Below are 25763 nucleotides of genomic sequence, written 5' to 3' on the forward strand. Positions count from 1 at the left end.
TTCCTTTCCGGGACATCGCTTTTCCTACACCTTTGCAGCACGATTTCACTATATGTATGCAATAGCTGACAATGGTTGGGCGACCGCTCTGAGCTTTTCCCCGGGCGCGGACAGACGGATCTGAACAGCTGGCCAATTCCACTTCCGGACCAGGGCAACAACAGGAAACGTAGCAGCAGCAGCAGCGGCGTGGCAGCAGCAGGATGGAGCTGGCCGCGCTGCTAGGCGCGCTCGGGCCGCCCGAAGCCCGCGCGCGCATTTTCGAGCACGTAAGCTTGCTGCGCGCCCGTTGCTACCGCCTGCTGCCTTGCTGCGACCCGCGGCCGGCTGCATTCTTGACGTCGCCCGACCCTGATGTTGTGTCGGCTCAATAAATCGCAGGCAAAGAGCTTTGCGCGAGCAGCGGCAAATGCCGGGCCGCAGCCGGACGGCCGCGCCAGCGACGCGCAGCTGCCGAGTGCTTATGGCGGGAAGGCATCCATGGGCTCTCAATCACGCGGCGACGGCCAACAGGCGCAACGGCTGGTCCGGGCACTGAGCAGGTGGGGTGGGGTGGGGGCATGAGGACGCGTCCAGGCAGGGGCAGGGGCAGGGGCAGGGGCAGGGGCAGGGGCAGGGGCAGGTGCAGAGGCAGGGGCAGGGGCAGGGGCAGGGGCAGGGGCAGAGGCAGGGGCAGGGGCAGGGGCAGGGGCAGGGGCAGGGGCAGGGGCAGGGGCAGGGGCAGGGGCAGGGGCAGGGGCAGGGGCAGGGGCAGGGGCAGGGGCAGGGGCAGGGGCAGGGGCAGGGGCAGGGGCAGGGGCAGGGGCAGGGGCAGGGGCAGGGGCAGGGGCAGGGGCAGGGGCAGGGGCAGGGGCAGGGGCAGGGGCAGGGGCAGGGGCAGGGGCAGGGGCAGGGGCAGGGGCAGGGGCAGGGGCAGGGGCAGGGGCAGGGGCAGGGGCAGGGGCAGGGGCAGGGGCAGGTGCAGGTGCAGAGGCAGGGGCAGGGGCAGGGGCAGGGGCAGGGGCAGAGGCAGGGGCAGGGGCAGGGGCAGGGGCAGGGGCAGGGGCAGGGGCAGGGGCAGGGGCAGGGGCAGGGGCAGGGGCAGGGGCAGGGGCAGGGGCAGGGGCAGGGGCAGGGGCAGGGGCAGGGGCAGGGGCAGGGGCAGGGGCAGGGGCAGGAGCAGGGGCAGGGGCGGGGCAGGGCGGTTGCAGCGGTTTCGTCGTTGCGGGGCCAACGCCTATGTATCCGGTGGGCAAGCTTTCGAGCACAGCAGACCTATTAAGCTGCTGACGTCCGCGGGTCCCGGCAATGAAACGCTGCGCAGGCTCGAGGGCTGCCTGAAGGCGACAGATGGGCTGCCGCCGCACGTGGCGCTCGTGCGCCTGCGCGCCGCGGCGGCCGCCACTGACGCGGCGGCGGCCGATGCCGGCGAGGACACAGTATTCACCGTTGATGGCGGCGCCAGCGGGCGGGATGCGTCGCCACTGCCGGCCATCGTCGCCGCCGCCGGGGCGGGCTTGTTGCTACCCGCCGCCGGCCCGGGTCACCCCACGCCGCGCTCGCCGAGGTATGCTGCTGCCGCCCCGGCCATCGACCGTGCGCAGGCAAATGCCGCGGCGGCCGCCGCGGCGGCGGCCGTGGCGGCGGCGGCGCTTGCAGGACCGCCACCTGTAGCGGGCGCAGCAGACGAGCAGGAGCAAGAGCAGGGGCAGGAGGAGACGCAGCCGCCGGCGCCGGAGGTGGCGCCGGAGCGGCAGCCGCCGCCGCCGCCGCCGCCTCAGCAGGATGCGTGTACGGCCGTAACCGCTGATGAGAAGGCCGCTGATGGCGGCGGCGGCCGCGATGCTGATGCGGATGCTGACGCCGCCACAGGCCAAAGACCTCTGTGTGAAGGGCCGCCTCCCGACTGTGCACCGGTTCCTGACACAGTGCCAGCAGCCGTGGCGGCAAAGGAAGCGGCAGCAGTCGACTCGACGCAGCCACGCTTGGAGCCCGCAGACGCGTGCGAGCCAGGAGCGGCGTCCGCGTCGGGTGCGGCGCCGCCTGCCCCTGCTGCCCACGGCGGCCCTGTCTCTGCCGGCGTTGCGGCGTTGCCGCCTCCAGCGGCCATGCCGCTGGGCGCACCCACAGACTGCCGCCCGCTGGATGCAGACGTAGCGGCGGCGGCGGCGGCGGCGGAGGCGGCGGCGGAGGCGGCGGCGGAGGCGGAGGAGGAGCCGCTGCCGTGGCAGCTGCAGAGCCGCGCGCGTGCCGCCGCCGCGGCGGCGGTGCAGGCGGTGCTGCGATGCCAGCGCCGGCGGCGTGAGGCGGCGGCCTTGAGAGCGGCGGCCGCGGGTGAGACTTTTGGGGCGACGTACGCACTGCCTGTGGCGGCAGCCGCCGCGGCGCAGACTGTGGCGGCGGCGGCCGCTGAGGCGGCGGCGGCGGGTGTGCTGCAGGCGGCGGCGGCGGCGGCTGAGTCCAGTGGGGATGCAGCGGCGGTACCGCCCGGCAGCGGCGGCAGGGCTGAGGCTGCTACTGCTCTTGCTTCTGCTACAGCTGCAGCTACAGCTGCTGCAGCCGGTTTAGCGGCGGCGGCGGCGTCCAGCAATGCTGACACTGCTGACGGCGTCGGCGCGGCTGCGGGCGTCGTGGGTCTGGGGGAGGTTACTGTGGAGGCGGCGGAAAACGACCCGTCGGCCACGACAGGTGCTGCGGCCGTTGCCGGCGCCCTGAGCCGGCGCGCGGCCGCGTATGACTTGTAAGTGGGCAGTCGGCACGCACCCTCGCGCTCCCTCTTTCAGTAGCACACATGTCGCCACGCCCCGGCGCCTTGCCTTTGTCTAGCTGTGCGCAACTGCCAACCACACATGCACATGTTGTGTACCCGCCGGCGCGGCCCCGTAACAGCCACCGTCGGGCGCTAGCAAGCGCAGGAGCCGGCACCGGCGCTGGAGGCGCCGCCGGCACCGGCACCGGTGCGGGAGGCAGCGCCGACGCCGACGCCGGTGCCTGTGATGGCTCCCGCCGCCTGCGGTCGCTGCTGGCTGCCAAGACGCTGGCGGCGGGCCGGCTGCTGCACAGCATGCGGGCGCAGCTGGCGGCGGCAGCGCGCACCGGTGTGGCGCTGCCGGCCTGCAGGTGAGCCGGAGTTGTAATGGGTCGGGAAGATGGCGTGTGACGAGGCATGATAGGTTGGAATTCTTGGAATACGTTGTGGTGTGGCTGAACATGCCGATTGGACCATATCGTACCGGATACGCACTGCCTCGCGGCGTGTTGCCGCATCTCGCTGCCTGCTTACTTCCTCCACTTTCTGACAACCAGCAAACGTCCGCCAATCTCCTTGCCCCCTCGTGTTGTACGCGCAGCCTGCCGCCTGGATGCGGCGGACCACCGGCCTGGGCGCCGCTGCCGGCCCTGCACCAGCTAGCGCTGGATGTGGTGGAGCGGCGGAGGGAGGCGGCGGCGGCCGGGCAGGTGTGGCGCGGCGTGGCGGCAGACTGTGTGCGCGCAGCAGCGGCGGCGGCCGCGCAGCGGGCGGCGGCGGCCCGGCCGCAGCACTTTGGCACCAGCGCAGCGAGAGCCCGGGTGAGTTTTCCCGGAATCCTGAACACATACTAAGCATCATCAACGCTTTGTTGAGCTAACCAGCGCCTCCAAAAGAAGGCAGACTCGAGGCACGAGGACGTGCTCCTTCAACCTTTGTCGCAATGTCGCTGATCATTGCTCTCCCCTGCGCAGGCCAGGGCAGCGGCCGCCGGCCTGCCCACCCCCAGCCCAGAGCAGCTGCAGCTGAGCGCAGGCGTGGCGGACTGGCACGCGGGTGTGGTGGCGGAGCTGCGGCGGCGGCGCGAGGAAGCGGCGCGCAAACGCATTGAGCTGCTCAAGTCGCGGGACATGCAGGTGCGTGCTGAGGATCCGGGGCGTGCCGTCGTGATTTGGGTTGCCCGTGTTTCCATTCGGGGCGTGCCCGTGTTTTATGGGGCTGCCCGCTTTCCGCGGCGCTCCTGTTCCACATTCCGACCACCTGACAGAAGCCTCGGGGCTCAGGCGCCACATACCGGTAACCCCCTCTGTGTGTCTACCGTACTCACTCCTGCAACCTCCGCTCCACACCTGCTCCTCCCTCTCCACCCCATCCACCCCTGCACCCTCCTGCCCCCCCCCTGCTACTGTACCTGGCTACGCCTTGACTTCTTAACTAATTATGAATGTAACCCCCACTCCCCCCCCCCCAGGCCTACCTGGCGCTGGTTCGCACCGAGAAGTCCTCCCGCCTCAGCGCAGTGCTGCAGCAGACCGACGACTGCCTCAAGAGCCTGGCGCAGCGGCTGGGGCTGCAGCAGCGACTGGCGGCGGCTACTGCTGCCTCCGGGGCTACTGCCTCCGGGGCTACTGCCGCGGCTACTGCCGCCACCGCCGCGCCGGCGGCTACAGCCGCGCCAGCGGCGGAGGGCCAGGAGCCGAGGGTTGTAGCTGCAGCTTCTGCAGCTGCAGCTAAAGCGAATGGTGGCAGTAGCGGCGGTGGTGGTGGTGGTGGTGGTGGTGGTGGTGGTGGTGGTGGTGGCAAAGGAGGGGGCGGGTCAGCAGGTCCGCCGGGTGACTCGGTGTTGGCGATGAGTGAGGCGTGGCAGCGGCTGGCAGCCAGCCTGACAGCGGACATCCCGCAGCAGCCGGCGGGGCTGACGGCGCGGCTGCGGGAGTACCAGATGCACGTGAGTGGACCGCGGCGGGCGATGCCGTACTGTACTGCTGCCGGCGTGTATGGTGGGCACGGATGCGGTAGTGGCTCTGGCAGGCGCCGCGTCTTTAGCGTCGCTCCTAGTAACCCTGCATGTCCTTTCCTGCTTCACGCTCCGTGGAACTCCATCCCCATACATGCCCCGAATGACCCTTAAACCTCCCCCATTTGAGTTAGCTAGTTATGAGCTTATACCCACGCCCACCGCTAGTTTGGTTTTGGTTTAGTTTGGGCTGGTACTCCCCCCTCATCTCGTCTTATTTAATCATGCATGGACCCCCATACACGCACGCACGCACGCAGGGCTTGCGCTGGCTGGTGGGCCTGCACGACGCGCGCCTGAACGGCATCCTGGCGGACGACATGGGACTGGGCAAGACACTGCAGGTCATTGCGCTGTGCGTGTACATGAACGAGGTGAGCGGCGGGTTTGGGGGGGGGGCGGGGCGGGGCAGCGGGGACCGAAGTGCGAAGCAAAATTCTGCTGGGGAGGAAGGGTAAGGACATGGGCGCAGCAGGTGCGGGTGGGGCCGCCGTACTGGGTGTGGAAGCATAATGCAAACATAAGAGGTGCGGTTGGGGCGCAGGAGTGCGGGCGGGGCAGCGGGGACGGAGTGGGTTGGGGTCGCCGGCGTACTGTGGGGTCAGGGATGGGGTGCGTGCAGGAGGCGAAGACAAACGCGTGTGGCAAGAAAAGTATGCAAATGATTGTCCACGCCAGACCCTGGTAGTTATCATCCACAACAGACACACACACACGCAATCACACTCACACATCTAACCACGCGGCTGCTTTGGTGTGCAGGTCCGCGGCATCCGCGACCCGTTCCTCATCGCCGCGCCCTCCTCCGTGCTGCCCAACTGGGCCGCCGAGCTGGCGCGATGGGCGCCCGGGCTGCGTGTGGTGGACTACCGGGGCAGTGCCGACACGCGCGAAGACATCTGGCGGACGCAGGTGAGTGGTTGGTGGGGTTGCTTGGGCCCATGATTCTAAAATTTATTGTTGTTGTTGGGTGCGATGGCGTTGTGTGATTATTAATGCTCACGCACGCCGCCGCTGCGTCACTCACGACAGGTCTGTGCTGCGGGTGGCGGCGGTGGCAAGCGCCGCGGCGGCTCCGGCTCCGGCTCGCAGCAGCCCCACCACCAGCCCTTCCAGGTGCTTCTGACCAGCTACGACTTCCTGATGGGCAAGTACGACCGCCCCCGACTGGCGCGGATCAAGTACAGGTGAGCCGCATTGCAGGGCAGGACGGCGGGAGGGCAGAGGAGGGCAGTGTCAACGGGCCCCGCCGGAGCTTTGGCCCCGCTTTACTTCACCACACCCATTCCCATCCACTTAACTCTGTATCCACTACATTTCACCTCCCACTCCACCTCCACCTCACCAGCCACATCATAGTGGATGAGGGCCACCGGCTCAAAAACGCCGGCTGCAAACTCAACGCCGAGCTGCAGCACTACCGAGCCGACAGCCGCCTGCTGCTCACAGGTGCGTGCGCAGCAGCAGCAGCTAGGCGCCGGGCGACCCGGCGGCGACCGCGGGTCCCTGCTGCAACCTCGCCGCGTCTGGTTTCACAAAGCCTGCACTCCTGCACTCCGCTGCATGTTCGTGCCTGTGTGTGCCTGTGCGCCGCCGCGGCCCCGGCCGCAGCCCAGAGCCTACCGAACAAACATTCCCACACCCGCACAAGCACACACTTACGCCTCGTCGTCCATAAGCCACCCCCAACAACAAAAACACTCAACGCCACCTCCCTTTCGACCTCGCGGCGCTCAGGCACGCCGCTCCAGAACCGGCTGGATGAGTTGTGGGCGCTGCTCAACTTCCTGATGCCGGGCCTGTTCGGCAGCGGCGAGGACTTTGCGGCCTGGTTCAGCGGGCCCCTGGCGGCGCTGGCGGGCGGCGGCGGCGGCGGCGGCGGCGGGTGTGGCAGCCGAGAGGGCGACGTGGCGGCGCTGAGTCAGGAGGAGTACCTGCTGGTCACCAGCCGCCTGCACCAGGTGTGTGTGGGGGGGGGGGCGGGGGATGGGATGGGGATGGTTGTAGATACCAGTCCAGACTAAACCGAACCCACTGCAAAAGGGCGAGGAGGAGAGCGTGGGGGTGGCATAAGAAGTTGGGGTTTGTGGACGAGGAAGTGTCTGCGCCGAATAGAAGCTGATGGGGTCAACGGTGTCCGCGTTTTCGCGCTGCGTGTCTCCGTGACTGCACCTGCCCCCCCCCCCTTCCTTGGCTAGTCGTGCTTGTAACCCCCCCTCCGCCCCGCCTCCCGCCGCCTCGCCTCCCCGCCCCGCCCCGCCCCCAGGTGCTGCGGCCCTTCATGCTCCGGCGGCTCAAAGAGACGGTGGCGTCGGAGCTGCCGGGCAAGCGCGAGGTGGTGCTGCAGGCGGCGCTGGGGCCCTACCAGGCCGCGCTGATGCGGCTGGTGCGACACGGCTTCGAGGCCGCGGCTGGAGGCGGAGGCGGAGGCGGAGGAGGAGATGGGGAAAAGGATGGTGGAGGCGGCGGCGGCGCCACGGCTGTGAACCGGGCGGTGAACAACACAGTGATGGAGATGCGGAACATCTGCAACCACCCCTTCCTCAGGTGCGGTGAGGGGACAGCAACCAGCACCGCAAACAGGTTGCATGACACGGGTCGAATGGAGTGCGGGCTGGTATTGTTCGGAGTTTAATGCGCTCCCTCACACAACGGCATGTGCACACGCACTACGCACGCGCCATGCACGGCCTTGACGACGCTTACCTTCAAGCTTGTCCTCTCTTGCCACGCACACACACACACACACACACACACACGCATACAAACACACACACACACACACACACACACGCACACGCACGCAGCAAGCTGCATCCGGACCGGGGTGAGGACCTGCTGCCGCCGGCCGCGCACCGGCACGCGGGTCTGCCGCCGGCCGTGACGCTGTGCGGCAAGATGGACCTGCTGGACCGACTGCTCACACGCCTGCACGCCACCAGGCACAAGGTGCGTGTGTGTGTATATGTGTGTGTGTGTGTGTGTGTGTGTGTTGAACGCGCGGTTACAGGTGCCTGCCTCCTACTCCTAGATTGCTAGCTCTTGCCTTTGTTTCGAACCCCTACCAAGTCTCTCAACCGCCTTCTCCCCCTGTCCCTCTCCCCCTGCCCTCGCCCCCTGCCCCTCCCGCCTGCCCCTCTTCCCCCTGCCCCTCTCCCGCCTGCCCCTCGCCCCCTGCCCCTCGCCCCCTGCCCCTCGCCCCCTGCCCCTCTTCCCCCTGCCCTCTCCCCTCCCTACCCACTTCCCCTGCCCCTCTCCCCCTGCCCCTCCCCCCCTGCCTCTTCCCCCCTCCCCGCATGCGCACGCACGCACGTGTGTCTGCCGCACGTGCGCTCATCAGGTGTTGCTGTTCTCCACAATGACTCGGGCGCTGGACGTCATTGAGGAGTACCTGGACTGGCGCGGCTTTGAGTTCGCGCGGCTGGACGGCGGCACGGCGGCGGCGGAGCGGGGGCAGCTCATTGCCGACTTCAACAGCCCTGGTGGGCTGGACTGGGGACTGCTGCTGAGGGAGGCTGGGAGGAGGCCGGGGTGTGCGGGCGTAGTGCTGGGGGATCGGGCAAGGGGCGAATGAGGTAATGTGTGTGGGGGGGCGCGGTGGGTGTTGTGCAATGTGGACGCCGTGTCCGGAGCGGGGGGCGGCTGCGTGCAGCGCCTTCAAAGCAACTAACCACCCAACTCGTACATACTCGCGGCTGCTGACGCGACCAACACTCCAATTCGCTCCGCTCCACAGACTCGCCCACCTTCATCTTTCTGCTGTCACTCAAGGCCGGCGGCGTGGGACTCAACCTGCAGGCGGGTACAGCATGGGTGTGCCTGTGTGCATGTGTGCATGTGTGTATTCCTGCCTAGGCCGGGCCAGAAACACGCACCCTACGGTATTCCTTTGTGTATTCCGGACACACGCACACAAATCCTCAGTCATAACAAACAGACAAAGTGACAGACACACACACACACACACACACACACATACACACACACACAAGCACAGTACCCACCCCCACCCGCCCACCCTCAGGCTGCTGACACGGTGATCATGTACGACACGGACTGGAACCCGCAGCTGGACCTGCAGGCGCAGGCGCGCGCGCACCGCATCGGGCAGGCGCGCCAGGTGTGTGTGTATGTGTGTGTGTGTGTGTGTGTGTGTGTGTGTGTGTGTGTGTGTGTGTGTGTGTGTGTGTGTGTGTGTTAGAAAAAAACAACAAAACGAAGCCCGCCCAAGCGGCGCCGGAGTTACTTACGGATACCTACCGAATACCGAGCGTCGTGTTGCCGCGTCGCCCCCGGTAGTCATACTTACCCGTGTGTGTGTGTGTGTGTGTGTGTGTGTGTGTGTGTGTGTGTGTGTGTGTGTGTGGTGGGGTTGTAAGTGCCAGCCTAAAGTAAACCAAACCAAGTCAAACTAGCGGAGCACAGGCAGGGGGGAAGGCGTGTGCGTGTACCGTGATATGAAAGCACAAGGGGAACAGGGGTCGACACCGTGCGTTCAGAACGCGTACTGCTGCTGTTAGCCACTGCTGCAGCCACTGCACGCCGCTGACCCCCGCTGACCCCCGCCGGGTCGCCGCCGCCGCCGTCATTGCCGCCGCCTCCGCCTCCGCCGCCGCCGCTTTCACAGGTGGTGGTGTTCCGGCTGCTGACGGCGGCGTCCATTGAGGGCCACATCGCGGCGGTGGCGGAGGACAAACGCAAACTCACCGACAGCTCCATCACGGGTGCGTGTATGTGCGGTTGCGGTTGCGGTTGCGGTCGCTGTTGCGGTGGTCCGGGTCAGTTGGAGGGCAGCGGTGCGATGGTGCCATGGGCAGCAAAGGCGCAGCGGCCGCCGGTGACGCGGTATGTTACAACAAGCTGTGATCGCACATGGTGGGCGGGCGTGCTGCCTGCTGATTTTAAATCCTCTCGCCCCTTTTATAACGACAATCCCTCAACCCCATCCCCAGGCGGTTTCTTCGACGGCACGACCAGCGCCGAGCAGCGCCGCCAATACCTCCTCCGCCTCTTCGCCACCAGCGGCAGCGACAGCGGCGGCCCTGCTACTGCTACTGCTGCTGCTGATGGCGGAGCAGCCGCCGCTGCTACTGCCAATGCTGACGGCGGTGCTGCACCCACGGAGGCGGCAGCTGCAGCCGCAGCTACAGCGGCGGCGGCGGCTGGCTGGCTCAGTGACGCCGAGCTGAACAAGCTCATTGCCCGGAGCCCAGAGGAGCTGGAGGTCCTTGAAGCGGAGGACGAGCGGCGGCGGCAGCGCGCCGCGGCAGCCGCCGCGGAGGCTGTAGCAGCCGCGGCCGCAGCAGGTGGCGGCGCCGCCGCCGCCACCGTGCGCTACAGCCGGCTACTGCCATCCGAGCTGTGTGCGCCTCTGGTGGAGGCAGCGGTGGAGGCGGGGACACCCAAGGACCCGGATGCGGGCAAGGTTTTTGGGCGCGGCATGCGCCGAGTGAACTCCGAGAGCGCGGCGGCGGGGATGGCGGCGGCGGCGCCGGCTAGTGCCGCGGCGGCTGCAGCCAAGGGGCGCCGGCGGGAGGAGGCGGGCCCGGCGGCGCCGAGGAAGCAGCGGGGGGCGACGCCGGAGCCGCTGCCGCCAGCGCCCGTCGTCATTGAGAACCTCAAAGGCATGGAGATAGAGGTGCGGATTTCTTTTTGCGAGCTGGCTGGCATCGAGGATGTCATGCGCGAAACGGGCGTTGTGCGTTATAAAAGACAACTAAACGCGAGACTGGCATTGACTCTTCGCTGATTGCGGGCTCTTGGTTAGTGCAGGTGTCGGAGGGGCGTGAGAAGCAAAGGCGCTGCGGCACAGTGGTCGACTTCGATCCGGGCCGCTCCAAGTACCGCTGGCTTCTGCGCTACAGCAGCGGCAGTAGCGGCGGTAGCAGCGGCGGTGACGGCGGCAGTAGCAGCGGTGACGGCGGCAGTGGCCGCGGCGAGTGGGGCTGCCTGTCGGAGGACCGGAGCACATGGCTGGCGCACGGCTACAAGCGGCCGGTGTTGTCGCTACGCGGCGGCGCGGGCGGCAACCTCCAGATCGCGCCGGATGGGAGCGTGCAGCACCTACCAGCTACTGCTGCTGCTACTGCTGCTACTGCTGGTGGTGCTGGCGGTGCTGGTGGTGCTGCTACTGCTGCGACTGCGCCTGGCAACAGCAGCGGGGGGCGTCCGCCGCTGCCGCGGCCTACAGGGGAACGGCTACTGCCGGCGGCGACGCCGGCGGCACCCGCACCCAGGCGTGCGCCGCGCGCTGCCTCCGCCCCGCCGGTGCTCAGTCCGGTGAGGCCCGCCGCACGTCTGGCCGCTAACGAGGCGGCGGCGCCGCCGCCGGCAGCGGCATCAGATGCGGGCAATGCTGTGGCTACTGCGGCTGTAGTTGCGGCGGCAGAAGCGATTGGTGGGGGCAAGGTGCCTAGCAGTAGCCCTGCTGCCACGGCAGCCGCAAATGCACCTGAGGCCGCAGGCGCAGCCGCTGAAGGCGGGGCGGCTGTAGCAGATGCAACTGGTGCTGCTGCGCCGGGACGGTCGCCGTCTGCTACTGACGGGCGCGGCGTCCCAGACGCGTTGCCACCGGCTGCGGAGGAGGAGGAGGAGGAAGAGCAGGAGCGGCTGCCAGTATTGGTGGATTCTGCCGCGGGTGAGGACGCACCGCGAGAGCCTCCAGCCAAACGCCGGCGGTGCTCGGGGACCCTGCCCGTGTTGGAGCGCGGACAGCAGCAGCAGGGGGCGGCCACCCAACCCACCACTGTCAGCGAGAAGGCACGCGCGGCTGCAGCGGCGGCAGCTGTGCCGGCGGAGGCGGGTGCGATGGCGGCATCGTGCGCCGCAGCTGCTGCTCCACCGGCGGCTTCACCGAAGGCTGCGGCAGCGGAGGCGGCAGTAGCGGAGGACGCGGCCGCAAAGCCTGCTGCTGCGGTGGAGGCGGAGGCGCCCGCCGGGGCACTGGACCCACACCAAGGGCTGCTGGGCGCTGTGATTGAGGTAAGCCCAGCCGCGCACACGTTGCTGAGCAGCAACGCAGGTTACAGGAGGAGCGAAGGGGCGGTAGAATGGAAAGGAGAGATGGTGTAAAATGGACGATGGGGTGGTAGAATAATGGAAAGGTATGGCAGCAAAAAGTGGTCCCGACATGCCGCACATGTGTATGGACGCATGCCCAGGTGAGCATCGGGCGCCAGGCCCAGCGCCGCCTCGGCACCGTGGCTGATTTCAACGGCAGCCGCTCGCGTTACAAGTGGTACCTTCGCCTGGGTGGCGGCGGCAGTAGCGGCGGTAGCACCGGCGGCGGCGGCGCTGGCGAGTGGGGCTGCCTGTCAGAGGACCGGAGCAACTGGCTCACGCACGGCTATAAGCGGCCGGTGCTGGCGCTCCTTGAGGCTGCTGAGGCGGCGGCGGCGGCGCCTCTAGAGGCAGCCGCGGCGGCGGCAGCTGCCGCCGGGCGCGGAAGCGCTGACGATGACGAGGAGGAACAGGAGGAGCAAGAGGGGCAGGAGGAGCAGGAGGAGCAGGAGCAGGACGGCGGGTCTGGCAGGCTGCGGGCCTCTCGCGCCCTGCACCGCCGCCATGCCAGTCTCGGCGGCGGCCGGTCGTCCTACAGCGGCGGCGGCAGCCCTGTGCGCTCACAGCAGCCGGGCGTGGGAAGCCAGGAGGCCGCGGCGGCGGAAGCTGAGTTGGACGGCACAGAGGGTGCGGGGAGAGCGCAGAAGGCTGCTGGTGAGGGAGACAGTGGGGCGGCGCAGGGGGAGGCGGCCGCCGCGCCTGCCGCGGCCTATAGGGACGTGAACCGGCGCAGGAACGTGTTCAGGGCGTGGACGGTGTTCCAAGGCAAGCACTACCTCAGGTAAGCACGCACGACAAGGTATCCAGTTTGGTCGGGTTGGCTCCTTCCTTGTCGGCCCTCCTTAGTAACCCGTCACCTGTCCATTCTGTGACCTGACGTTTTATCTCTGTCGCGGCCTGCCGCAGCCCCTACTACCCCGACGCTCGTTCCGCCGCCGCCGCCGCCGACTACTACAACTACAAGCTGCGCGGCGCGGCGGCGCACCTGAACCTGGGTCTGACGCCGGAGCAGCGGCTTGTGCTGGACACGTTGTCGCTGGAGCAGCTGCAGGCGTACATCAAGGGCCGCGGCGACGTGTGGGACCTGGGCAAGGCGCTGGAGCCGGCCGTCCCGGGGGCGGCTGCGGGACCGCAGCAGTCGCAGCAGCCGCAGCAACCACAGCAGCCGCAGCCGGGGGAGGCAGGTGCAATGACAGGCGCACCCATAGGCGCCGGTGCTCCTCCTGGGCAGCGGTCAGGGCTAGGGGCCGGCGGCGCTGGTGTGGAGGAGCGTACGGAGGCAGTGGCGCGCGCAGGGAGTGCGATCACAGCCGGTGGGCCCGACACGCAGCCGCCGGCCGCGACAGCACAGGCCGTCGCGGGTCAAACACAGGATGCGCAACCGTCGCAACCGCCTTCGCAACAACCGCAGCGGGTGCTGACGGGCGGTGGATGGGGTGGTGCAGCCGCTCAAAGCGTTAGCGCGCCCGCGGGCGGCGGCAGCGGACCACACCGTTACGTGGAGAGGTCTCGCCGCGGCCACTCCTGGCGCGCCCACCTGATGAACAAGACAACACACATCACCAGGTACCGTATGTACGTGTGGTGGGCGCGGTGCGGCGCGGCGCGTGCAGAGACTCACATTGGTCATTGGGGAAGGGACGTGGGGCGGCGGTGCGGGGCGTGGCTGGCTCCATGTAATCGCAGGCTGGTGTTGGGGCCGGCGGCTCGTCATAAGGCATGACACATGCGCCCGCCACTGAGCCGTTACCTGGAGCGTTCTTGGGCGTCTAGGGCGCCTCGCGACCTGCTTCTGCCCACGCATGGCTTGTGCTCTGCCTGCTCGCTCGCTACCTCTGTTCCATCGCCCTGCAAATTACCGCTGCTTGCTAAGCTTTGCATCGGCTGCTCGCTCCCTGCTTGCAACCCATTTGTAAAAACTGCCGCTCCGCCTCCACTCCCCCCGCCCCCACTCCGCAGCCCCTACTACCCTGACGCTCGCTCCGCCGCCGCCGCCGCCGACTACTACAACTACAAGCTGCGCGGCGCGGCGGCGCACCTGAACCTGGGTCTGACGCCGGAGCAGCGGCTTGTGCTGGACACGTTGTCGCTGGAGCAGCTGCAGGCGCACATCAAGGGCCGCGGCGACGTGTGGGACCTGGGCAAGGCGCTGGAGCCGGCAGCCCCGGTGACGGTGACGGCATCTGAGGAGGGCCCGGACAGCACAGCAGCATCGGGGCCGGACGGCACAGCAGCAGGCGGAGAGGAGGAGGCAGTCAGGGCGGAGGCACCAGGGACATTGCGATGTGATGCCGAGGTCCTGGCGGTGGCTGAGGCCCGCGCGGACACAGGCACAGGCACAAAGCCGCAGCCTGAGGTGGATGCGGCGGAGGCTGGAGCCGTTCCACAGCATGCGGCGGGGGCGGAGGTGCGACTTGCAGACGGACCTGCTGCCGGACTGCCTCAGCAGCGGGACCCGGGGGCCGTGGTGCCGCCGCCTCAGCAACAGCAGCCGCAGCCGCTGCAGCAGCCGCCTCAGCCGCAGCAGCGGCGGCGGGAGGCTCAGAGCGACACGGAGGGGATGAAGCTGATGGGCGCCCAGATCAAGGTGCGGTTGAGTATATATGTGTGTTTGCGTTCGTTCGTTCGTTCGTGCGTGCGTGCGTGCCGCGGTGGGTGTGACCTGCGTCGAGCTCCTTGGGTACGCGCGAGCGCACCGGCAGCGCTAAGGCTGGTTGGGCCACGAGCAGTGCTCTTCAGGCCACCGCGTGCTTCATGCTACATGGCTGCCCCCGCATCGTCTGTTGCTGTTGTTGCATTCCTGCTGCGGTGTTGTTTGCCGTACAGGTGGCGCTGTGGGGCAAGGAGGAGGTGTGGCAGCTCGGCACCGTGACCCAGTACGACGCCGACCGCCTCGCTGCCAAGTGGTTCCTGTCCTACGCCGCGGGCCGGGGGCCCGAGGGCGCCGCCGGCAACTCCGCTTTCGGTGGTGAGGGCGAGTGGGGCTGGCTCAGTGATGACAGGAAGGTGTGGCACACGGTCAACAAGCACAAGCGGCCGGTGCTGGCGGTCCTGAGACTGCCGACGCCAGCGGAGATGGCGGCGGCGGCCGCGGCCGCTGCAGCCGCCGAGGGAGCGACCTCGGACCCTGCGGTCACGCTAATTGGGGCGAGGCTCAAGGTAAGCGATGGGCTTGCACCGACGGCACTGAACACGCATGCCGGCGTCGACCAGTGCAGTACCCTACTGCATGTCAGTAACACACCATTGATGCCGGTGCCCTAATAAATCTTTGTCCCTTGCGAACGCATACAGGTAGCGCTGTGGGGCAAGGACGAGGTGTGGCGGCTCGGCTCCATCACCCAATACGACCCCTCGCGCCGTGTCGCCAAGTGGTTCCTGTCTTACAATGAGGGGCCGGCGGTGGAGGGCGCCGCCGGCGCCTCGGCCTTCGGCGGCAACGGCGAGTGGGGCTACATGGTTGAGGGCCGGCGGCTGTGGTTCAGCATAAAGCAGCACAAGCGGCCCATCCTAGCCTACACGCCGCCGCCGCCGCCGCCGGCACCACCGTCGCCGCTGGAATGTCAGCCGTCCAAGCCGCAGCCACAGGGCGCCGCCGCGGCACCAGAGGAGGCGGTGCCGCCGGCAGGGCCAGTAGCGGAGGCGGAGGCGGAGGCGGCTGCAACAGGGTCTGCCGCCGCCAGTCAGGGCCCGGGCAAGGCCCTGGCTATCGGCAAGGTGGCGCCGCCAGCCGAGCCGCCGGCCGCGCTGCTGGCCGCGCCGCTGGAGGGCGCGCCCCAACGCCGGCGTGCGGCGTTTGCGCCAGCCACTGCACTCGGCGGCGATGAGGAGCTGGCGGCGGGGCGGGAGGGGAAACCGCCAGCAGCTGGGCAAGCGCTAGCACCTGCACCTGCATCCAATCCTGGAATTGCATCCGATCCTGAGCCTGCGCCAGCACCGGCACCTGCACCTGCACCTGCAACTGCATCCGAGCCTGAGCCTGCGCGGCGGCCACGGCGCGCCCCGCAGCAGCCGCGGCCGCAGACCAGCGCTCCTGCACCGCTGCGGCCGGCGGACCCGTCAGAGGCCGAGGTAGCGCTGTTCCTGTCACAGCTGCGGCGCAGCAGGTCTGAGCAAGACGGGGCGGCGGTGTCGGGTGCGGCGGCGGCGGCGGCGGCCCTCTGCGAGGCCGGGAGCCGTGCTCAAGAGCAGCTGGGGGCGGGAGCAGGAGCAATGGCGGCGGCTGGCAATGGGCTGGCGGCGCAGCCGGGAGCGCAGAAGCGGGGGCGGGAGCGGGATGCGGGCCCCGCACAAGGCGCGGCGCCGCCGGGGCTGCTGCCTGCTTTGCTGCGGCTGCCGCCGCGCCCGCCAGCGGCACTGCCATTGGTGCTGAGGTCGGGCGGTGACAGAGCTGCTTCAGGCACAGGCTTGGTGGACGCCGCAACCGCAGAGGCGGAGGTGGAGGCGCAGGAGGGTGGGGGGGAAGGCGGCACGGGCCGGAAGCGGACCCGGCGTGGACCCCACGCGTCCGCAGGTGTCGCAGCGGGAGAGTCGGTGGCCGAGCAGGCTGCGGACTCCCCGCCGGCCGCCGTGGCTCTCGTGGCCGAGGCGCTGCAGCAGCAGCAGCAGCAGCAGCAGCAGCAGCAGCAGCAGCAGCAGCAGCAGCAGCAGCAGCAGCAGCAGGTGGCGCAGTTGGAGCTGGCAGCGGCAGCACCGGCAGCAACGGCGGCGGTAGCCGGTGCAGGGGGGCCGCTGGCGGGCGGGGCGGCTGGCGTCGAGGGCGGGGCACTGCCGGCAAGTGGCGGCGGCTCTGGCTTCAAGTACATCACCGCGGGTCGGGCGGGTAGTGGCACTTACAAGGCACAGATCACGCTCAAAGGCACAGTGTTTTACAGGTGTGTTCTCTGCCCTGCCCCCCATGCATTGCTTGGCTGTGAGTCCGCTGCATGCATTGTTATAATTGTGTGCTACACCGTCTTTGCCCAATGCCTCCACAGTCCTTTCTACCCTGACGCTCGCTCCGCCGCCGCCGCCGCCGACTACTACAACTACAAGCTGCGCGGCGCGGCGGCGCACCTGAACCTGGGTCTGACACCGGAGCAGCGGCTTGTGCTGGACACGTTGTCGCTGGAGCAGCTGCAGGCGTACATCAAGGGCCGCGGCGACGTGTGGGACCTGGGCAAGGCGCTGGAGCCAGCCGTCATGGTGACGGCAACGGCAGCGGCTGAGAAGGTGGCGCACAGCGCAACAGTAGAGGGAGGGGCAGGAGAGGCAGCTGGAGCCGGGACGGACGCGCCAGGGGCGGATTTGACGGCGGAGATGGCAGCAGGAGCGAAAGCCGCAGGGGAGGAGGAGGCGGCGGAGACAGATGAGGACGGGGACGGGGACGGAGATGACGAGGCAGCCGGTAGGAGCCTGGTCGGCTTGTCGGGCATGGTGAGTCAAGGCACGCGTTGATCTGGGTGCAGGGCTTGTATCAGCAGGGGTCAAGCAGGATTTAAGTGTGACCTCTCATGCCGCAACCTAGCTCATCTCTGTTTGTCTTGTGAACCGCTGCCGCAGGTGTCTTGGGGCCGTGAGGGGACCTTCCGCGGCACCATCGTCTGCTTTGAGCCCTCCCGCGCGAGGCTGCGTTGGCTGATGCGCTACGAGGACGGGGACCAAGAGTGGGGCGCCTTCACACCCGGCCGCAGCGCCTGGCGCATCCACGGTGGCCAGCGGCCCGTGACCGGCTTTGCCAGCAGCGGCGCGGCAGCCGGAGGCGGCGCCGAAGCAGAAGCAGCAGGAGCTGGTCTAGGCATTGCAGACAGAAAGCGGGTTGCCGCGAGCGGCGGCAGCAGCGCTCAGCCAGCAGGGCGGGGCGGGCGCAAGCGGGTGCGGGGCGAAGACACTGCCACGAGCACCGCTGCGGAGCAGCAGATGCGAGATCAGCAGCAGCAGCAGTCGGCTCAGCGGCGACGGCGGCTGGACGGCGGCTCAGCGGCAGCCTCTCCGTGCTCGAGTGCGGGGGCGCCTGGGCTTGCCGGTGTGTCAGCCGCAGCCGCAGCCGCAGCAGGCGGTGCGGCGGTGGCGCTCGCGGACCGAGGGAAGGGCCCCACGGCCGTGGCCGCCAGCGGCCCTGCTGTGGCCCCGGCCTCAGGCAGTGGCGGGGTGCCGCCGGTAGAGGAGGCAGAAGCGGCGGGACCCGACGCGGCGCCGTCTGCTCTGGCTGCTGCAGGCGGCGGCGGCGGTGGCGGCAAGGCGTATCGGTACATTGAGACGCGCAACGGCAACACCTGGCGCGCTCACGTGATGAACAAGACCGCCCACCTGCAGAGGTAGGCGGCCGGCGGCATCCAACTGCCCGTGTCACGCAAGTTGTCTGTGTCACGGCCCCTCATGGTGCTGCCACGGCGCGAGACGTAGCCTTTGGGGGCTCTTAAGAGGACAGTGATGTGGGCATGCGGGTGTGTTACATCTTCAAGTCCATTATCCCCAGCCAAACCGTTTTCCTGCATTTCCTGCTGTTGCACGCCGCAGCCCCTACTACCCTGACGCTCGCTCCGCCGCCGCCGCCGCCGATTATTACAACTACAAGCTGCGCGGCGCGGCGGCGCACCTGAACCTGTGTCTGACGCCGGAGCAGCGGCTTGTGCTGGACACGTTGTCGCTGGAGCAGCTGCAGGCGTATATCAAGGGCCGCGGCGACGTTCACGACCTCGCAAAGGCGCTGACAGGGCCGGTGGTGGCGACGGCTGAGGACGGAGCTTAGGCGCATGTGGCAGCATGTGGAGTGGTGAACCAAGTTGTAACACGACCCACCGCCATGCATTGTCGGCAGGTCTAGTCCAGTGTATGGCCAGGGGGGTTGCAAGGTTGAAAGTCTTGAAACACTGGGAACCGGATGCAAGCAGGGGAGAATCAGGGGACAGCAAGGTACCCCCGCCGTCGTGGCTAACGAAAAGTTATTTTCAGCCGCCAGGGGCAGGGATTCAGGGTGCAGCACCGCTTGAAGATGGCGGTGGTGGCGAAAGCGAGTAGCCAGTAGTGGTGTCGCGCGTGGTAACACTGGGGCGGCGAGAGGATGCCCCCGCGCGGATGCCCCCACCATGGGGCCATAAACGCGCGCGGCCGACTTTGCTGACGCACCTATTCTTTACACAATGATGCTTGCAACTACTCTCATGTCATCTGGTGCTCTTGAACCTGCCATCGACTGGCAGCCACTGTCTGGCACCTACAGCTGCACAGCCCCCGGTTGGTTCACCCCTCCGCAACGTCCAACTACGCAACTGCTACACCGTGTACATGCAACAATGCTCAGAGAAACACGTCGCCAACTGCTATGCTCGCGACACGCAACTACGCACTTCGACGGCGACACGCCTCCGTACCGCCATACCTCAAGTCTGGCACTGGCCCAACCCACCCAACGCGTACCCGCCTCCATCACGCCCGCACCATCACCACAATACCAGCATTGCAGCATGCGCATCTTCAGTCGCAGCTTATAACAGCCACCTCTTCTCCGTGAATATTGTGTGGCGGCCAGACACGCCGCGACCCCGACCTACTACCGTTGGTGCCAGTTCCCTTTCACAGGCTCTACATGCGGATCAAAGGCAAGCCGCAGCCGCGGCTTGATTGAAGATCAGTCGCAAGCAACAACTCAGCAGCAACTTGGTTTAACGTTTCTTCATCCTGTTGGTGTTGCCCTTCATAGCCGCCGATATCTTGGCCTTGGTGGCGGCGGCTGCTGGGCTCCGGAACCACACGCCCCAATGACCCCACGCGCGCCACGCGAGCCGAAGCATCCACCACTAAGCCTACCCAATGCTATTGCGCACACACATATGCATGGTATGGTGCCGGTGCATTACGGTACTTGTTCTACCGCCGACAATGTCAAGGATTAAAACATAGAAAGTCATTTGTCACCCCGCGGAAACCTTAACCAACATTTCTTTCATGCCGGAGCACTGCAGCGCTGTTCACGAAGTTCGCCTGGCCCTCTGACACTCCATCTGCGGTACTGGGTCTCGCCGGGACGACCCAACACTGCACTGCCGCCCTTCCTTAACCACATTGACAGTCCACAGCCTTTTGCTACACATTCCTGCTAACAGCTTCCAACGGCAGTCTTAATATAGCCTGGAATCCGCGCGTTCGTTGTCTTCACATGGCAAGCGTTTATAGTGAGTGAGAACACGCACGCAAGCCCTACCGCGCATGTTACGCGCGCATACTTCTTGTCCCAGACTCTAAAACATTTCGAAAGGTGCCCCAAAGCACAGCAAAGGCAAACAGCGGCAGAGGTATGGTCACTTGCACCCCCAATGCCATCCTCGCCACCACATCTTTTCCTTGGCGCACATCATTTGAAGGTACGGTTAACATCCACACTCTCATGACTGCAAATGGCATGCCCCATGACAGGACATAGATTAGGACACAGCGTTTTGTCGGCATTCAACTTTGCCAGGTGCCGTGCACTCCCAGTCGGCCGGTAGTGTCCCCTACAAGCACGGCGCGCAGGGCCCCTCGAACAACTACAACATGCATCTGCATCTGCTCGTAGTTGTAACAATATAAACATCTGCATCAGCTGCCTCAGTTTTTGCCTTTGCTTCACGCCGAAAAGTACCTTTCAAACCTTCACCGTTCGCCGCCTCTCGATTGTCAGCCAGCCGAACCCACTGCCTCACCACACAGCCGTGCGAGGGGCTTCCGACCATGCCTCATGTCAGTGCTTGAGTCTACGTAAACACATAGCTTGACCAACATCGGACATAACCGCAAAGTTTAATGTGTCATTTTTGAGCTGGAGGGATGCGCATTCGGAAAGGACCAGCCCCAGTCATGTGATGCATGGCACAACAACTCCCGACGATGGTACGGACGAAAAGGAATAGCATGCGCATCTTGCATAGCACCATCTCTTGTACTTAAGGGGATATCGCTCTCTTCCTCAGTTCGCAGTTGTGCGCGGCCAGCCTTTCCCCACAAGCCACGATCATCATTCCCTGTCCAAACCCGTGCTCTTTGCTTTGTCCCCAAAAGCCGATGGGGCAGCCATAAACAGCGCACCGAGCGCGTGCTATGGTGCGCTGCGGCTTTGCTCACACCAGCATCAGTAAGTAATGAAGCCCTTCTTTGTTTGTTGGGCATTAAGCATGGGACAGGACAGTCTGGATGAGACCCTTTGCGGTCTCTACCTGTGCTTTGTTGCCGGACACGACCAGGTTGAAAAGACCTGTTGAGAAATGCAGCGACAAACAGCAGCGGGCATGACAGAGAGGCCATCAGTGCATGACTTCACGAGGAGAAAACACAACGCACCGAAGGCCCTGGCACCAAGCATGCACCCACCACGGCCTCGGCTGCTCCCGCACACACCCTTTGTCCCTATCAATAAACACACATACGCGGCCGCACCCCGCCGCCCCCCGACCTCAACCCACCTGGAGCGCCTGGCGAGATGTGCAGCTGCGCGCCGCTGACGGTCTGCACACTGAACAAGTGCGTGTTCAGCACCGCCAGCTGGTTCTGGTTCAGCGTCATGCTCTGAGCCAGAGGCTGTGCCATGCCGCCGCCGCCGCCGCCGCCGACCGGCTGCTGCAGCCCGCCGAGCACATCTAGCCCGCCGCCGGCGCCGGCGCCGCCAGCGCCGCCGCCCAGACCCAAATCGCCGAAGAGCTGGTCGCTGCCGCCAGCATAGGCATCGTACAAACCGCCGCCGCCGCCCGCAAGGCCGAGGCCCATGGGTCTGTAGGTGGGCATGGTGAGGCCGGCGGAGCCGGGCCCGCCGCCGCCCATACCACCCATGCTCGCCTGCTGTAGGCCGGCGCCTCCGTAGGCCGCCAGGGAGTGAGTGGCGGCATCGCCGAGCTGCAGGGCCTCCAGGCCGGCCAGACCAACCATGCCGGCGTTCTGCATCTTGAAGAACGGCGCCGCCGAGCCCACGCCCGCCATGCCGCCGATGCCGGGCCCACCCACCTGTGTGTATGGGAATCGAAATGGTGAGGTTGAAGCCCGTCCCAGGCATAACGTGTCGACTATCTGACTCAGCACAGCCGCACTGCGGATTACTCCCAGACCCCTCATGTTCCGCGTTCTCCACTGTCAGCTGCCTGACCAAGCACAGAGCCGCATAGCGCCTCGACGCTTCCGCCTGACTCGTGCAACGCACGGCATGGTATTGGCACAAGCACCCTCTCGCCCCAGGCGCCTCCAGCCTTCACAAAGGGCACCCCCGCCTCCGCCTCCCCTTCCCCGCCACCCACTCTTAACACTCACCGCGCCCAGGCTGCCCAGCAAGGAGCCCGTCTTGAGCGGCTTGGCGCGCGTCTTGGCGCGACGCACCACCAGCGGCCGGTCCTGGTCGCCCGAGGGGTCGGGCAGCACGTGCCGGAAGTTGAACTGCAGGATGGCGCGCTCCGCGTCCGCGCGGTTCGCGTACCACACGAAGGCGCTGCCCTTGGACTCGTGCGTGGCCTTGTCGTGCACTATCACCAGCTCCACCACCTAGGCAGGGGTTGATCGTTGTGTGTGTGTGTGTGTGAAGTAAGAAAAGCATGAGGTAACGGAGAACGCAGCGGCTGTGCATGGGATGGCGTCGCAAGCCACCGACTTGTGTGAGCGGCAACCCTGACCAACGCCTTTATGCGCGCTCAACGCCCTGTGTCACAACGCCGCACCTTGCCGATGGACTGGAAGAGCGGCAGCAGCTGCTCATCCGTGCAGCTCTTGGGCACGTTGCCCACAAACAGCTTGATGGCGTCCGGCGCGCAGCCGGGCGGCGGGTTCTCAGTCGGCTCCAGCGCGTCTAGGAAAGTAGTCTGCATCATGCTGAGGTTGGGCGCCACGGGCAGCGAGGTCGCCAGCGCTAGGCCGCCGGGCACTGCGGCAGGACAGGAGGAGTGGGCAGGAGATGGAAGACGGAGTGGTTAAACTTCTAAGTGGATGAAGTGCCCAGTGGGGAGACGAAACGACACGAGATGACGAAAAGCGTTGCAGGCAGCAAAACCGCACGGTTGTACACACACCGTGAGCTGTTGCTCCATTGCGGCACTCATCGCCCCCGTGCTGCCGCTGCATCCCGCCCACCCACGCCCCCGCCCAAGCCCACGGCCCTTCCCGCCACCCCCTCCCTCCGATCCCCCTCCGCCGCCCCGCCACTCACCAAAGCCCAGGCCCGCGCCTCCCGCCATGGCCTGCCGCATGTTGGCGAGGTGCTGCTCCCTGCGGCGCCGCTGCAGCGCCATGTCCATCCACTTAACCACCATGGGCGTCTCCATGCCCTCCCACACATACTGGTTGTCCAACGCCGCAATGGCCGACACCGCCTCCGTGTGCGTGCCCATCGTCACCAGGCCGCAGCCCTGTGCGTTATGCGTTTAAATTTGTTGCTTGGTTGAGTTTGTGATATAGGCTGGAAGCGGTTTTGATGTTGGGGTTGGCGTTGGGGAGTGGGGCGCGGCGGCGGCGTGAGGGCGCTGCGGATAACAGGGCCGGCCGGGACCAAGGCGTGGCAAGGGAACGTGGCAGTGCACAAATGAAAGTGCAGGGGGATGGCAAGACGCAAAGCATGGGTGGTTGGCGACTGCCAGAGCAGGAGCGGGTCCCAAGTGCGCACCTTCGTCGTGGGCGCGCCCTGGAAAGCTCGGAACAGGTTGACATCCGTGACTGCGGCCGCACACAGCAAGTGCAACGGCAAAACACGTGACTAAGCCCAACACTTATACGGTATCACGTGTATGAGTCAACGTGGCAGGCACACCTGTTTGTACGATGCAGACCCCGACACACAGCAAGAACCCCGCACACACTTTTTCCCATGGCGGTCCCACAACAAGAGGTACACGACTCACCCTTGCCAAACTGGCCAAAAAGCATCCTGACCTCCTCCTCAGTCGCCGAGCGCAGGACTTTGGCGAAGAAAAGCTGCCGGTTGTCCTGCAGAGGAGAGGTGCGGCGACACCAAGGCACACGCCCAAGTCGAGGTTGGCCCCAAAACATACACAAAGTTTTGTGTGTTGAGCACCCCAGTCGATACAAGGCACGGTTTTGTGCCGGAATATATAGGCAGCTCCGCAAGAAGCACGAAGACGAGGAACTTCATAGTGGGCGACGCTGCCTGACCAGCGAGCCTCGGCCACGCCCGCCGTTAAACTATTGTTTTATGTCGGCATACCTGGTTTACAGGGTCATCTAGAACTGCACGCGAGGGGCCCTGGGCTGCGAGCAGCTCCCCAGGTGAGAGCTCGTCGCCCTGCGACGTGCGAATGCATATGTGATACGACGAAAGATAAACACAGCACAGAGTTCAATCCACGACCAAATCGACGTATAGCGCGGTAAACTGACGAGCGCGCACGAACGAAGCGCGCCTATTCCGGATCGACTGAGCATTATTGATTCAACCTTACCTCAAATGTGTTGCCATCCCGAAACGCAGCGTGTAGGGACGCCTGCATTCGCGAGGCTGCAAGAGCGAGAGGCGAAGCATAGGCACAGCAACGAAGCGTATCGTGATGAATGAATTAGCAAAGCGCGTACGAGACACACTGAAGTACCCTCAAAGCAATCGCCTGCTCCGTGCCACCGAGAGGACGGGCCGAGCACCCAGGTGTTCCCAACGCGCTGCCGCGTGCACGCGACGCACCGTCGGTCGGGTCGGTCCTCGACAGATATATATGCAATGGCAGTCGCGAAATTCCCTCAGGTCTTTTTGTCCTATGGACGCAGGCACCGCATTGCACAGCAAAATTCTTTGGCAGAAGCACACAATTCTAGATTTGTAATACGTGGCCCTTAACTCTAGATATGTATGGGGTTGCAGGGCCTAAGTGAGGTTGAACACTTTCTGCTTCCATCGCAATGGGGTCCCCTACCTTGTCCCCTGCCGACAGCCGCACCATGCACAGCATGTATAACATGTAGCGGTGTACATGTGCTGGGCAAAAACTTTCGAGCTCGAGAACGGCAAGATTGCAGCAGGCACGGCACGATTGCAGCACTCGGCCCCCGCCCCCAGCACCCCCCCCCCCACCCCCACCCCCCACCCCCCACGTACGCACCTATCAGTGGACACACATCAGGTGCTTACCGACGCACGACGGTACTACCACAGAATGCTTATGGTGGGGAAGCCGTAGCACGCTGACAAAGAGGTGTTATAGCTATCAAGAGGTGCGCCTTTGAGCTGCGTGCGGGATTGAGGCCGTTGCTTTCCTTCGACCCCTCCGCCTGCCAAGAACTGATTGCATGGCGTCGCCCTCCAAGCGGCGCAGAAGCGCACGACGGGTGCGGCAAAGTGTCAAGTTGTTAGTGAGATGGTTAGGGGTCGGGGGGCAAGCACAGCGCTTGGCAGGCGATAGCAGCGGTGTGACGGGCGTGTGGTTGTATGAATGCGGATGTTATTGAGATGCTTGAAAGACACGCGAACATGACGTTGTAGAGCCGAGGCCAGTGAGCTAGCACAAGCAAAAAAGCAAAGCGTGAGCATGAGCAGCGACTGCAACTGCTACGTTACCTTTGACGAGATAACCGCGCGCCAAGCTGCGCCCCTCCGGCGTCCTAAATGTTACAGAGGGGACAGTCCCAGCACCCGAAGACGCCGAGCCATCACATGCTATCAGGGCCCAACTTGACTCCACCAACCCCGACTTTGCTGCAAACCCTCCCGCGGGCAAACTCCGTGTGACTCCGCGCACAGTGAGTCCTAGCCAAGCCTCAACCCGCTAGAGCCCCACCGCTGTGCCTCAACGTCACAAGCCTAGGCACAGGAGTGCCGGCAAACGTCTAGGCCGCAGGACACACGCACAGCGCACGCACTAACCAAGGCGCAAGCGTCCAGGTACTAGAACGGTCGCCCCCACGTGCATCCTGCCCACACACAAAGCCACCAACCACGCACAACCTCTCACGGCGAGGGAGGCGGGGAATCAGCGTCATACGGCAAGCGCAAAACCATATGTGTGGTTGTATGGATGAGCGGCG

The 25763-nt window shown here is 66.0% G+C and overlaps 2 protein-coding genes across 2 annotated transcripts; one reads left to right on the forward strand and one right to left on the reverse strand.

The window, feature by feature from the left end:
- The first annotated feature begins 65 nt into the window (after nucleotides 1-65).
- On the forward strand, nucleotides 66-18586 carry CHLRE_03g162701v5 (uncharacterized protein). The gene is made up of 28 exons (XM_043060730.1): nucleotides 66-269; nucleotides 382-542; nucleotides 1304-2719; nucleotides 2869-3099; nucleotides 3330-3549; nucleotides 3703-3864; nucleotides 4200-4676; nucleotides 5006-5119; nucleotides 5508-5657; nucleotides 5778-5932; nucleotides 6094-6194; nucleotides 6483-6706; nucleotides 7012-7292; nucleotides 7553-7694; nucleotides 8086-8227; nucleotides 8482-8543; nucleotides 8770-8865; nucleotides 9373-9469; nucleotides 9698-10383; nucleotides 10518-11726; nucleotides 11906-12585; nucleotides 12711-13370; nucleotides 13764-14391; nucleotides 14631-14963; nucleotides 15099-16678; nucleotides 16781-17219; nucleotides 17346-18100; nucleotides 18303-18586. The coding sequence occupies exons 1-28, from the start codon at nucleotides 204-206 to the stop codon at nucleotides 18532-18534; spliced, it is 11499 nt and encodes a 3832-aa protein (XP_042925859.1). The 5' UTR covers nucleotides 66-203; the 3' UTR covers nucleotides 18535-18586.
- Nucleotides 18587-18719: 133 nt separating this feature from the next.
- CHLRE_03g162750v5 (uncharacterized protein) lies at nucleotides 18720-24585 on the reverse strand. Its single transcript, XM_043060731.1, has 10 exons — nucleotides 24427-24585; nucleotides 24191-24246; nucleotides 23956-24033; nucleotides 23633-23717; nucleotides 23398-23447; nucleotides 22945-23143; nucleotides 22460-22662; nucleotides 22059-22286; nucleotides 21224-21758; nucleotides 18720-21015 (listed from the first exon to the last, which is right to left on the reverse strand). The coding sequence occupies exons 2-10, from the start codon at nucleotides 24236-24238 to the stop codon at nucleotides 20930-20932; spliced, it is 1512 nt and encodes a 503-aa protein (XP_042925860.1). The 5' UTR covers nucleotides 24239-24246; nucleotides 24427-24585; the 3' UTR covers nucleotides 18720-20929.
- Between the last annotated feature and the right edge of the window lie 1178 nt (nucleotides 24586-25763).

This window comes from Chlamydomonas reinhardtii, chromosome 3 (genome assembly GCF_000002595.2).
Source record: "Chlamydomonas reinhardtii strain CC-503 cw92 mt+ chromosome 3, whole genome shotgun sequence".
NCBI lineage: Eukaryota > Viridiplantae > Chlorophyta > Chlorophyceae > Chlamydomonadales > Chlamydomonadaceae > Chlamydomonas > Chlamydomonas reinhardtii.